Source organism: Hyaena hyaena, unplaced genomic scaffold, assembly GCF_003009895.1.
Source record: "Hyaena hyaena isolate Hyena2069 unplaced genomic scaffold, ASM300989v1 scaffold_253, whole genome shotgun sequence".
Lineage (NCBI taxonomy): Eukaryota > Metazoa > Chordata > Mammalia > Carnivora > Hyaenidae > Hyaena > Hyaena hyaena.
In genome coordinates, this window is record NW_024080887.1 from 1,569,221 (window position 1) to 1,583,041 (window position 13,821).

General features: G+C 48.8%; 1 protein-coding gene across 1 annotated transcript in view; it reads right to left on the minus strand.

Moving 5' to 3' along the window:
- Positions 1-277: 277 nt before the first annotated feature.
- CCNJL (cyclin J like) overlaps positions 278-13,821 on the minus strand; it is a 59,438-nt gene continuing 45,894 nt past the window's right edge. Inside the window, exons 4-6 of the mRNA XM_039245331.1 lie at positions 5,359-5,661; positions 3,681-3,840; positions 278-2,369 (exon numbers count right to left, since the gene is read on the minus strand). Coding sequence (XP_039101262.1) covers positions 1,946-2,369; positions 3,681-3,840; positions 5,359-5,661 — 887 coding nt within the window. The 3' untranslated portion in view covers positions 278-1,945. The remainder of the gene's footprint in view (positions 2,370-3,680; positions 3,841-5,358; positions 5,662-13,821) is intronic.

Genomic DNA, 13,821 nt, shown 5'->3' on the forward strand with positions numbered 1-13,821 from the left:
TGTGTGCACATGCTCTCTCTTTCTCAAAAATAAATAAACACTAAAAAATTTTAAAATAACTCTCTCTGGCTACCTATATGATGGGTGCTGTTTCTCTGGGGAACCCTGACCACTGGCAGTAGGGCATGGATGTCAAGTTCTATTCCTACTGTGGGTGTGCCCAGGGAGGCCCAGCTCCACAGGTGCATCTTGTGCAGCCCACCCCCCACAGCCTCTGGATGGGAGCGGAGACACGCACGGGGCTGGCTGAGAGCAGAAGGCCAGGAAGAGAACGGAGACCAAGAGCAGGTGATCTGTTTATTGCAGGACACCCTGTTCTGTGTGCTGGGCTGGCTGTGAGGCTCTACTGGGTGCCCCTCACAAGCCCCAGTCCCAGGCCACATAGACACAGTAACTAGGCATCCAAACTAGTCTCACATAAATAGAAGGAGGTTGGCAAAGGAAAAAGAGAAAAGCAACGCAAACGTGTAGTCTTCCCACACTCCTGTGACACAGTGGCACGGCGCCTTACTCGCGTCACCCCTTCTCATTCTGCTTCTGCACAGAAGCCTTCATCTGCTCTGGGAATCACCTTCGGATCCAATTTGGCAGCACACGGCCGCCTCCCTGGTAGTCCCCGAGCCAGTCTCCCGGACTGACTGGCAAATAAGCTGAGAAAACCAAGATGGGTTCTTAAAACAAACAAAAAATGCTTCCGTGGTTCTTTACACCTCCCAGTTCTGCTGGGTGAACAGTATGTCCCCCTGACTCGGAACCAACAATAAACACAACGAGCACAAGCCGCGAGTCAAAATAAAAACATATTGCACGTGGTTACGAGTCTTCCTGAGAGCCCTCTTGCTGCAGGTGCCCAAACACTGGCTTTCGATCCATTCAGTCGCTTGCCTGGCAGGATTTGTGACACACACCCAGTCCATGCCCCGCTCCCTGACTCCAGCTGGCATGAAGCAAACATTCTGCATTATCGGCCTTCCCTGTTAGCCAAAATCATGCACCATAAGCACCTGGTGGAGGTGGTGAAGGTTGTTGGCTGTAAACCTGCCTACCTTTCAACCACCTTTCCTTCTGGGTGGTTGTTGAAGCTCTCCAGGTGAACACAGCATCCGAGATGTGGAATCTTCTTGAACCGAGAACCTGGGGAGTGGCTCTCCCCAACCACATGCTTGCTATTACAAGCTGGGTCTGAACCTACAGCCCTTGCATGGGACAGGCAGTGTGGCGATCAACATTTTTTTCTCTCCTAAGGAATTTTCAAGTATCGCAAAATCCCTGATGCAGTATGTAAACAAGATATCTTACTGAACACGAACAGAAAGCTAGGTCACTTCAGGAACAGCAGCATGTGAAATATCTAAAAGGCCAAATAAGGTTTTAGGTTCGACAACAAAGGCAAGATAGCCGCCCTCCGTGTCTTGGAAGGCCGACAGTCAGGCGTGCACGCAGACACACACAGGCTCTTCTGTATGCAGCCAGGGAAAGAGCACCCAATGTGGCACCTGCTGGGGGTCCTGAGGAAACGTCAGGCAGTACCCTTCTTTCTCAGTGTAGCTGCCACTGGTGAGGAGTAAAGAAATCTTGATGCTAAAAACCAGATATGCTCATGACTGGCGATCTGCATCGTTTCCAGTCTCCCGGCCTCTCACCAGGTCTTTCTCATTGGACGGGGTCCCTCCTCCAGAGGACAGTGGCAGAGGCATCCCCCTGCAGCCCAGCCACACAGTGGAAGATGCTTTCCAGAGGAATGTTCTCGGGGGAGGGGTGTCAAGGACCATCTTGCTGGGGGTCAGCTTTATTTAAAGAATATGAACCCTCTCTGTTCAAGGGCAACAATGAGGTTGTGGGGATGGTCTCCCCACTGCCTGGCTCCGCTGAGCTCCCCTCACCTGTGTTCTTGTCCTCTGCCCACGTGAGTCTCCAAGGGCTCCCTGTGTGGAATGAAGGTGCCCTATCTGTCGAAACAGCCTGTGGGGAATGCGTGGCTTCCATTGAAGTAGCTGCTTCCGTAGGTGGTGGCAAGGCAGTGCCTAGGCTCAGCTGCAATGGCCATCTGCACGCTGAGGGGCGTGGGGAGGGACATGGGACACATGTCCAAGGGCTGGAGGGTGGGGTACAGGGCATGGAGGGAGGAGCCAGAGCCCCCAGAGAGTAGGCTCCCAGAGCGGTGTGCTTGCAGCGAGTCCCGATAGGCCAAGCACAGGTCCTGCACGGGGGTCTGAAACTGTGTCAGGGCTGGCGTTGTCGGCTGGCTCAGGGTGGGGTAGGTGGGGGGCTGGAACAGCACTTGGGGGGTGGTGGGGGGCGTGCCGGGCACCATTGCCAAGGCCTGGCTCTTGACTGAGACAGCGTCCTTGAAGACATTGTCATAAGCTCTGAAAGGAAAGGACTTGGGTGAGACTTGAGGTCCAAGGCCACAGTGGCAGACACCTGAGAGCTCCTCCCTTCCTTGCTAAGTGGGATTCGAGATCTGTGCATTCGAGACCTGTGCGCTGTGACCTCAGGGCGGCACCCAGCCCACACTCACTGCTGGCAGCACTGCCTCCCCTGTTCTCTGACTAAACTCAGGTCTTAGACCTATGCCCCGATTTGCTTCCTACTGAAAACCCCTTCTGACCCCTAAAGATTAGCCTAGCTGTTCCCCAAGCCCCTGTGCTGCCCCACTTGGCAGTCAACCCCCCAGATAATAACTTCCGGGCTACCACCTAGTCTCCCATGCCAAGCACAAGCTCCAGGAGGAGGCGGCCCTCTGCTCTTGCTCATCACTGCATCCAGGGGGGCTCTTTGCTCAGGTAAGACAGGAACAAATGGAGGCTCAGATCTGAGAAGGGAGCCATCCCATAGCCACAACCATGGTAAAGAGGCAGGGCCGGTGGCCAAGGATCTGGGGGCACCTATGTGCACTCAGATCAGACCATATGCTCTGGTTCTGGGCACCTTCTACAAGCAAAGATTTTAAAACAAGACCCAGGGAACAGGGCAGAGACAAAGGCAGCTACTAGCACAGCTTCCCACCTCAGGAGGCCGAGAGGCAGCTCTCCAGGGGCCTGGCCCCATGGTCAGGAGGGCCAGCATACAGAAGATGTTGCCATATGCTGGGTGGAAGAGGGACGGGCAGCAGCCAGGCTGGGCTTCTCTGTCCTGTCTCCTCCTGTGATCACCACTGAAGACTCGCACCTTCAGTATCAGTTTCATGGTGATGGGTCTGTGTTGCCCCATGCACCTTCTCTTATACACTGCATATGTCCTCCCCAAGTTTCCAAGGGACACTCGCAAGGAGGCCATGGCCTCTTATGTTAAGTCACTCTGGGCTTAGGTGGCTAAGAGGTCAGCTTTGTGGCCACATCTGATAAAAGTAGCTTATCATAAGTCTTAGTGTAATCACCCGTAAGACTGAGGATACACTGGCATTCAGAGCAAACAGCCCAGATACTCAGAAGGGTGTGTATATCGCCTTCTCTTCTCCCCAACTCCTTGACCTTAAAATTGCAAACTCAAAGCTACCAAAAACGAGAAGGACCAATAATGCAAACCTCATTCTATCAGGAGTCACCATGGCCCACTTCCTGTGAGACACCAGCTGGGGAAACTACCCTAACCCTCTGACTTTGAGAGATCACCTGAGGCAGGTCTCAAGTCCAAGTGCCTCGATTATTTTGGAAACGAAGATTAGGGACGGAACTTACACCAGCAGGATTTCAATGCATGTGCTGAGATGTTCCAGAGAGTAATCTGAGATCCTCTGTAGGTCTCTGGTCCAGTAGGGAGAAAGCTGAAGGCAAATCCTGGAGGCCCCGATGCAGGCTGCGGCCACCACAGAAGGCTGGAATTTGTAGAAAATATGATCTGAAAGAGAATCACAGAAGTCGGCTTCACAAGGCCTCACTGTGGAGTCCCAGTGGCCCTCCTTCCTGCCTTGTGCCTCCTGAGAACCGGCAGACAAGTCATTAGGTTCAAGGCTGTTCATTGCTGCACACAAGCACATGGTGAAAACCGAGAAGCAGTGTGAAGTTCCATTCCTGAATCTTAAACACTTTGGATCTCGGTCTGGGACTTCTGGTGTCAGCCTAGAGTAATAAGTTTTCAAAATTTCGCCCGTAACTTCTGCGGGGCTGCAAGGGGCTTGCCGATGGGCTACAAAGAGAACCCATAAAACACATGTCTCTTCTTTGGCTCTTGGAATGACACACCATTTCAAAGGCTTCTGTTTTGGAGTATGACTATAGGCTACTTATTAACAGTGACAAAGCCTGGCCTACAGTGAGCACTCAATAAAAATTTGTTGAATGAATGAATGGTCACAAACATTTGATATTGATAAGTAAAACCAGCACTTGACTTAGTTTACTGAGGAATCTTCCCCCACCCACAGCTTTACTGACATACGATTGGCAAATAAAAAACTATACATACTTAAGGTGTACAACAAGATCTCTTGGTATACATATATGTCGTGAAATGAATCTTAATGTCCTACTAAGATATCTGGCAACGTGGCGAAGCTGGTATGACTTATATGCAAAGGCAAACTGTTAAAATTTCCATGCTTCTCCTGAATGGCCCTTGGTTATCTGTGCACTATCATTCTGTCTTACGTTGTTTATGATTTTTGAAGACTTCCACATTTGCCTGTGAAAATATGAGTCAAGGCAAAGTCGCAGAATCAGACACCTCAGATTCAAACCTTAGCAATGACCTTGGGTAAGTTACTTCACCTCTTGAGCATCAGTTGAGGGTAAAACAGGAATAACAGAAGTGATTTTCAAGTGATGTCATTGTGAAATTCAGTGACATAATATACACAAAGCACTAAAATAAGGTGCCTGGTACATGGTACGTGCTCAATTAATGCTTGATACTGTAATTGTTTCTATTGTTATAAACCATTTTAGTTTGTGGTGGGTTATCGGGTATTATATCAACAGTATTTCTGACCTGGTATTTTTACCTAATACCTAGATTTTAAGTCAATGGGAACTGTGGAATTCAAACGAAGTCCCCAAACAGGTTACTTTCATTGCTAAAGTTTATTACTAACATACCCCACCCTCTACCCTATCTATATAATGATCGCTCTTCTGCAATGACCTACTTGCAAATCTGTCCCATTTGGATCACTTGAGATGTTTCAGGTTACCATAAGAAAAATTACCAGGTGATCAGTAAGTTTGCAGGGTGCCAGCTGCCTGGTGTTGGCAGTACACAGGGAGATCCTTGCTCCTCCTCTGTGTATCCCCTGTGAAGTGGCAGTGATCTGGGTGGATGGGCCTCACTCAGCAAGGACTCCCCGGGGGACACGCCTGTCAGATCCCGGCCTCTGTGTGGGTGGGGAAGGGGCTAATGGGTCCTGATGTGGGGCCGCACCTTGCAGGGTAACCTCTAGGAAGTAGTGGGCATACTCCTTGAGGCACTCTTTGGTCTTGCGGGGGCAAGCGGTGGGCCAACTGTGGCAGTGCTGATCCTTCTGGCTGACGGAGGCCGAGAGGTAGTAGTCCAGAAAGTGGGCAGGCGTGGGCACACACAGGTTCCAGCTGAAGGCTTCCAGGAGCAGCAGCTCTGTGCTCAGCAGCTCCTTCTTGGTGAGGGTGAAGTTCTGGCCGTTCAGGACCCTCGTACTGTTTATCTGCTCCAGCTTGGGAACATGGTCCTCCCTGTCTTCGAACTTACCTGTGGGAGAAGCAGACGTTACTGGAAGACAGCCCTTGCCTGCACCCAGGAAGCAAAGGCCCACCTCACAGTGCCTGGACAGCCCTGGCATGGAGCACAGAAAGCCAAAAGGCCCCACTGCCAAGCGACTGAAGGCACACACTCTAGATCTACCAAACCTGGGCTTGAATCCCCAAGCCATCACCTCCAGCTGTGTGATCGTGCACAGGTGTCTCACCCTTTCTGTGCCTCAGTTCTCTTGTCTGTAAAATGGAACCTAAACCTCACAAGGCTTTTGTCAGATACAATGAGAAAAAGCACACCACATGTTCAGGCCAGTGCGTGGAACAGAGAAGGCGCTCACAGCAGTTAGCGGCAGTGGTTAAGAGTCTGGAGAATAAGGGAGCCCTCTCTCCACTCCTGCCTGGTCCTCACTAATGCAATCTCAGGACTGGTCGGGGGTCAGACAGCCATAGTCAGAATGCCCTTGCAAATATGATCCTGTCCCCCCACATGTAGAAAAGCCCCTCAATGGCTCTCCACTGTCCTCAGTACTGGGCTTAAACCCTGTCGATAGCTTTTTAGCTTGAACTCCCTCGGAAACAGATTGCTTAGGAGGTGAGCCTAGGAAGAACTGTAAGTGGGAGAAGACAGGAAAAGGAGGAAATCCAGAAAGGGAACATGATCTTGAAGTTATCTGTACCCCTGTGTGTTCACTGCAGCATGAATTACAATAGCCAAGACTGAGAAACAACGTAAGTATCTGACAGATGAATGGACAGAGAAAATGTGGTATTTATATACTATAGAATAATATTCAGCCACGCAAAGAAGGAAATCCTGCCATTTGCTTCAAGATGGATAAACCTTGAGGGCATTTTGCTAAGTGAAATAAATCAGGCAGAGAAAGACAAATACTGTATAATTTCACTTATATGCGGAATTGAAAAAAGCCAAACTCAAAGTTACAAAGAACTGACTGGTGACTACCAGAGGCAGAGATAGCAGAAACTTGTGAAGGGGGTCAAAATTGGCCCCGGGCATGTAAGGTGCAGCATGGTGACTAGTTAACAATGCTGTGCTGTCTATCTGACAGGGGCTATGAGAAATCTTAAAAGTTCTCATTACTAGAAAAACATTTGTTAAATGTGTGAGGTGATGGATGTTAACTAAACTTACAATGTACAACAGGCACATCTATCAAATCATTTTTATACACTTGAAAAGTAATACAATGTTACATGTCAATTATATCTCAACGAAACTGGGGCAGGGGTGACACTGGACTTCCGAGGCGAGGCTGTAAGAGGCTGTGCAACTCCTACCCTCCTCCTCCCTTGGAGTGCTGTGCTGAGACCACCACGGAAGGAAGTAAACCTAGCCTGCTGGCGGTGGAGAGGCCGCAAGAACAGAGGTACCTTGGCGATAGCCAGTGCCAACTCAGACAGGAGAATGAAGCATCCAGGACCTTCTAGCCCAGCCCTTACAGCAGCCGTCTGAATGAGCACAGGTTAAACCAGCAGAGGAAACCTCATACAACCCACATCACTATTTTTTTTTAAATGTTTGTTTATTTTGGGAAGAGAAAGAAAGCATAAGCAGGGGAGGTGCAGAGAGACAGAGGGTGAGAGAGAATCCCAAGCAGGCTCCAGGCTCTGAGCTCTTTGCTCAGAGCTTGACGCGGGGCTTGAATTCACAAACCAGGAGATCACGCCCTGAGCTGAAGCTGAAGCTGAACCGACGGAGCCACCCACGTTACTGATGTTTAAATCGTTACAGGTGCCCCACATGTTACTGATGTTTAAATCGCCAGGTTTGGGCATGATTTGTTTGGCGGGAATAGATACTGGAATACACTCATATCTGTGGGCAGTGGCAAAAAAGATCTGAAACCCCACAAACAGGCAGATCACATGGCTCAGAAGGATCAATGACTAATTACCGGAAGACCCTGGAAATAAATGCAATGAAAAAAATGCTACATGGAGTTAGATAAAAACAAAAATTAAACACGAGCCTTGAGTTATCCTCCAAGGTCAAGGGAACTGAGGTATTTACAGAACAATCCCCGGGGTCACCAGTGGTGGAGAGTTCCAGTAGCAGCCTCCACTGGGGGAGGCTCTGCAGGTGGGGCGGCTGCGGGGGCCCCCAGCCTAAACCCACCTCACCCTGCGGAAACCACGGGCACCTGGCTGAGGCCTCCATCACTGCACTCCCTGAAAGCCCTGTGCCCCTCTTGCCCACGAGCCTGCATCTACACAGCCTGGATCACCCTTCCCCCTCCCCTCTTCACACGGCCAACCTCTCCCTGTCCTTCACCCTCGAAGTCACTGCCCCTTGGAAGCCTTCCCCAAATACCGTCCTCATTCTGGCCGACGCCCAGAATCACATGGTGATTCCTGAGGCCTGGCCTTGGTGTGGTTGCCAGTGGCCTCTGAGCTCAGCCTAACCGGAGGCAGAACTCTGCTAAGAGTGTTGAAGAGGTGGCTGAGGGGTGGCCCAGCTGAGCTAAGAAAGCACGCAACAAAGGGTCCACACACCTGTGCACAACTGTGAGCCCCCTGTGACCCAGTTCCCATCAGACATTCATGCTTAGGAGACATGAGGAAGTAACCACTTCAGGCTGCCTTACAGCAGAAACAACACATTTCTCAGGAAGGCCTTAGAACATGTCACCAAGAAATGAAACCTGGGACTCTGGGAAGCCAGTGTCTCTATCTTCCCAGCAAGTCTTAAAAGAGCCCACTAAGTGGGCAAAGATGGTGTGCTGTGAAGCTCTGGTCTTCGACGGGCAGGACCTGAGCAGGTGGAAACATACAAAACAGCGGAGAGTGGAGACTGATGGCTGACCAGGTCCCATGCAGTTTGCAGCCACCCCAGGGCCTCTGCTGCCAGAGCCGTACCCGGCAGGACCCAAGGCTGGCATGGCACCGCCTCCACACCACACACCTTCTCTGGCCTTGCACGGCATGGGCAACTCAGGCAGGAAAGGCAAGGTCAGTGCTGCCCAAGACGGCCTCCTGTATGCCTGGAAATCCTGGGGTGGGGCTGGTTGACCAGGCCTCACCAGCCCCCATACCCTCCCTAAGTGCGGGACCTCTCCTCAGGCTGTGAGTGCGCATCCCTTCACTCACCTTACTGTGTGTCCTCCAGCGCTCAGTGTCATCAAGGCACTTCTCACGCTCAGATTGCTTAACCACAAGTATTACTATTAAAGGATAGCGCCTGACCAATAGGTCATTAATGGGCCTAAGCCCATGAGGACAGGAACTGTGTGTCTGACCCATTTGCAGTTGTGCCCCAGATCCCAGCACAGTGCCTTATAATTAGCAGCTGCCCAGTGAATATCCGTTCAAAGAATGAATGGTAGTCTCTCTCTCTCTCTTTTGTTTAGAGAGTAGGAGTAGGGGAGGGGGTAGAGTGGGAGAGAGAATCCTTTTCTTTTTTTAAAAAAATTTTTTTAATGTTTATTTTTGAGAGAGACAGAGACAGAACATGAGCAGAGGAGGGGCAGAGAGAGATGGAGACATAGAATCTAAAGCAGGCTCCAGGCTCTGAGCTGTCAGCACAGAGCCTGATGTGGGGCTCGATCTCACAGACTACGAGATCATGACCTGAGCTGAAGTTGAACGCCCAACCAACTGAGCCACCCAAGCACCCCGAGAATCTTTTTAAGTTTATTTCTCTTGAGAGAGTGAGAGAGGGGCAGAGAGAGAGGGGAGAGACAGAATTGCAAGCAGGCTCAGTGCTGTCAGCGCAGAGCCTTCAAAGTGGGGCTCGAATCCATGAACCATGAGATCATGACCCAAGCCAAAACCAAGGCTCATAGAGAAAGAGAGAGCAAGAGAAAAGCTTAAGCAGGCTCTACATTCAGCACAGAGTCCGAAGTGGTGGGGCTCGATCTCACAACAGTGAGATCATGACCTGAGCTGAAATCAAGAGTCAGACACTTAATCTACTGAACCACCTACGTGCCCAGGTACTCTGTTAATAGTTGAATTTTGGGCTATTTAAATTGTCCTCTGATGATCTCAGATTATTTGTATTCCCTAATTTTTTCTCCAATGATCATATATGCTATGCACAATTTAAAAAGAAAAATGTTTTTGCAGAACTGTCCAGTTTTCCCTGAACCTTGTGCTGAACTAAGCCAACACTGTTAGCAGGCACTCAGTAGATACAAGTGCTCTTTTCTTCCCCAGGGCAGAAGGGGGCATGGTGAAGGTCACAGCCCCAGCAAAAATGTGCATTGTACTTAGGGTGGCATTAAGACTCTTCCACGCCATTTCTGGCAGCCAGCAATCTAGTCTAACTGGCAGATGTGCTCAATGAGATTAGTTTCCTCTCTGCCCTTGGAGCTTTTCAAACCTTTCAGAGCTCTGCCTTTTCCCCAGTCACCAGGCCCAAGAGGATTAGCCTCAAATGGAAGGGACTATGGATTACTGAAGAATCTGAATTCACCTGCTCCCCAGGCTGGAGAAGCTTCTTGGGGACCCATCACACTGCAGGCCAGGGCCAGGCAGAGTGGGTCTGAATCCTCAATGAGTTGGCACTGGACCTAAGAAAGAGCACTGGGGCACCTGGGTGGCTCAGTTGGTTAAGTGTCCGACTTCGGCTCAGGTCATGATCTCACAGTCCGTGGGTTTGAGCCCTGCATCAGGGCTGACAGCTGACAGCACAGAGCCTGGAGCCTGCTTCAGATTCTGTGTCTCCCTCTCTCTCTGCCCCTCCCCCACTCGCTCTCTGTCTCTCAAAATAAAAAAATGAAAGACATAAAAAATTTTTTAAAAAAAGAAAGAGCACTAAACTCCACAGGCTGTTTGTTTCCTATTTGGGAATATGCCTCCCGAGGAGATGAATTGGCCATGTAGAATGGAAAGTGCTTCAGTAGTTCCCAACACACTGACACGCACAGTCTTCATGCTGGATCAGGCACTGGATCCTCCCAGGTAAGTTCCGTCCAGATCCCCAGGAGGGCAGAGAAAAGGCTCACAGAACTCAGCTCTACATCTAGGAGGCACTTTACAGTCCCTGCTGTTAACTGCTGGCCAGCAGACCCCAGCTTAGCAACTATTCCCAAGCAGAATGCATTTTCACAGCCAGAAAAGATTCTGAGTTTCCTGCTGTTGCACATGCCTGGCAGACATTTCCTCCCCTCCTCCCATGACTGCGAGCAGGCCAGGTCAGCCTTTCGTCCCCAGTGCCGCCACCAAGCGCCGCCACTCAGCTGCTTGCTCCTTATCAACAAACTGCACTGACAACAGATGCCTGGAAATCTTCAGGCAGGTCCCCTGGGAGGTGTGGGGAACAGAAATCCGAATCTTTTCAAGTCAGACCAGAGCCACACACACTCTTCGAATCCTTTAATGTACATTTTATTTGGAAAATTTTCAAATCCACAGAAAAGATGAAATAACGAACACAGATAACCCTTCAGCCAGATTCACCAACTGCTGATTTAGAGCCACATTTGTTCTGTGTGTGCGCGCGCACGTGCGTGTGTGTGTATAAGTATTGATTTTGCTGAACCATTTCTAATGAACTTGCAGACATGACATGGCAGCCCTGGACAGCATCCATCCTGGAAGTCATTTTCCTACATAATCATAATGCTATTATTACCAATTCTAAGAATATCAGCATTAATGCAATAACATTTTCTTTCTTTTTTTAAAGTAAGCTCCACACCCAAAATGGAGCTTGAACTCACGACCTTGAGTAATCAAGGGTTGCATGCTCCACCGACTGAGTCAGCCAGGTGCCCCAGCAATAACATTTTCTAAAATTCAATCTATATTTGACTTTCCCCTAAGGTACCCAAAATGTCTTTTATAACCTTTGTTTTCTTGTGGATTCATATTCAACAAAGCTCACACATGGTATCCGTTATATCTTTTAGTCCCATTCTTTGTTTTTCATGACACTGACTCTAGATGAATCCAGGCCAGTTTTCTTCTAAAATGTCCTATATTTTGGGAGCACCTGGCTGGCTCAGTTGGCAGGACATGCAATTCTTGATCTCAAGGTCATGCATTCAAGCTCTACGTTGGGCCTAGACACTACTTTAAAAAAGAAAGTCCCATATTCTGGACTGTTTCCTTACGATAAAACAGTTTGGGCAAGGAAACTACAGAGGTGATGTTTTGTCCTTCTTACCAGATCACATCAGGAGTTATATAACGTCAGTTTGTCCCAGCAATAGCGATGCTACATTTGATCGCTTGGTTAAAGTGGTGACACCAGATCTCTCCATTTTATTTTATTTATTTATTTATTTATTTATTTATTTATTTCAGATCTCTCCATTTTAAAGGTACCATTTTCCTGTGAAATTAATAAGTAATCTGTGAGGTGATGCCTTCAGATTCTCTGAATATCCTGTTTCCCAACAACCTTTATTTTTTAAGTTTACTTATTTAGAGAAAGACAGAGACAGCATGGGCAGGGAGAGGCAGAGAGAGAGGGAGAAGAGAGAGAATCGCAAGTGGGGCTCGAACCCACGAAACTGTGAGATCATGACCTGAGCCCAAACCGAGAGTCAGCTGTTTAACCCACTGAGCACTCTCAGGCATCCCTCCCGCCGCCAACAACCTTTAACTCAATGATCTGGCATCCAGGAAGGATTCTTTCCTCAATAAATAATCACACTGGGGTTAAAAAGAACTTTTAACAATTCTATCATTCTATCTACATTTTTCTTTTTGGATGTTCACATTGTTCCAAATTTGACCAGTGGGAGCACTATCATCATACTTGTAAAATTAAAAAAAAAAGTCCTAAAACTACTGAAGCGCTCAGCCTGGGTCTGGAGACCAGGCACAGACACATGAGCCCTTAGTGCGGGTGGCAGTGGTGAAACCTGCAAATAATGCCCTATAGGACCCCCTGCACCCCCGGCTGACCAGTCCCAGCTCCTCCTGCTACCCCCAAGGGCTGGTGAGCAGACAACTGGGAGAGCCCCAGCCATTCCTGGCATGTCCCACAGTTACTGGACTGACGACCGCAAGTCCAGCCAAGTGGCCTAACTCGACCACAGAGGCAAGACACTGTCAGTCCAGCAAGCCTCAGGGGGGACTCTCACAGACTGGCTTTTCTTTCCTTTTCTTTTTTTAATAGCATTTTTGTTTGTTGTGGTAAAATGCACATAACATACAATTTACCATTTTAACCATACAGTTCAGTGGCATTCGGTACATTCACATTGTTGTGCAACCAATCACCAGAACTCTTTTCATCTTGCAAAACAAACTGCACACCCATGAAACCCAGTAACTCACGGTCCCTGGGTCCCCTCCGCTGGTAACCACCATTCTATTTTCTGTCTCTACGGACAGACTACTCTAAAGACTGGCTTTGCTTCTTCCACTTCTGGTCCTAGCAGTCGAAGCTTCACCAGACCAAATAGGATTCCTGACTTTTCTGAATTAGGGCTGAGAGAAACAATATCTTTAATTGGTTAAAAAATGTTTTATTTTAGAGGCACCTGGGTGGCTCAGTTGGTTAAGCGTCTGACTCTTGATGTCAGCTCAGGTCATGGTCTCATGGTTCGTGAGTTTGAGTCCTGTGTTGGGGTCCGTGCTGACAGCACAGAACCTGCTTGGGATTCTCTCTCTGCCCCTCCCCTGGTTCTCTCTCTCTCTCTCTCTTTGTAAAATAAATAAACTGTAAAAAAAGTTTTATTTTGGAAAAATTTAAATATACCAAAAAAGAGAGAAATGTTATAATGAGCCCCCAAGAACACATTACCCATCTCCAACAACCATCAACCTTTACACTGCCTTCAGAAAAATTCCTAAACAAAACGGTGCACGTGCAGAGTAGAATCCTATAAAAAGTCAATGCCGCCCTATCTGTGATGTCCAGGCCCCGGGCTGCTCACACACTACTGAACAGACTGCTTGACACACTACTTGCTGTGAACTCTCTCATAGACAACGCTTCGTGCCCAGCAAGACACCTCTTTACAGGCTTGTTCAGGGTTACCTGCTGCCCATTCAGGAGCTACACTTAGGCTCAGGGATGCAGCCACAGTTTCCTGGCTAAAGAAAACCAGATTTTAAAGCAATAGCTGGTTCCTCTTCTCCCCTAAAGAAATGTAAGCTTTTAAACACAGGCAAAGCTACTGTTCCCCAGGAAGGGCCCTTCTCCTATTTTAAAGGTTTCCTCTCTCTTTTCATTTGA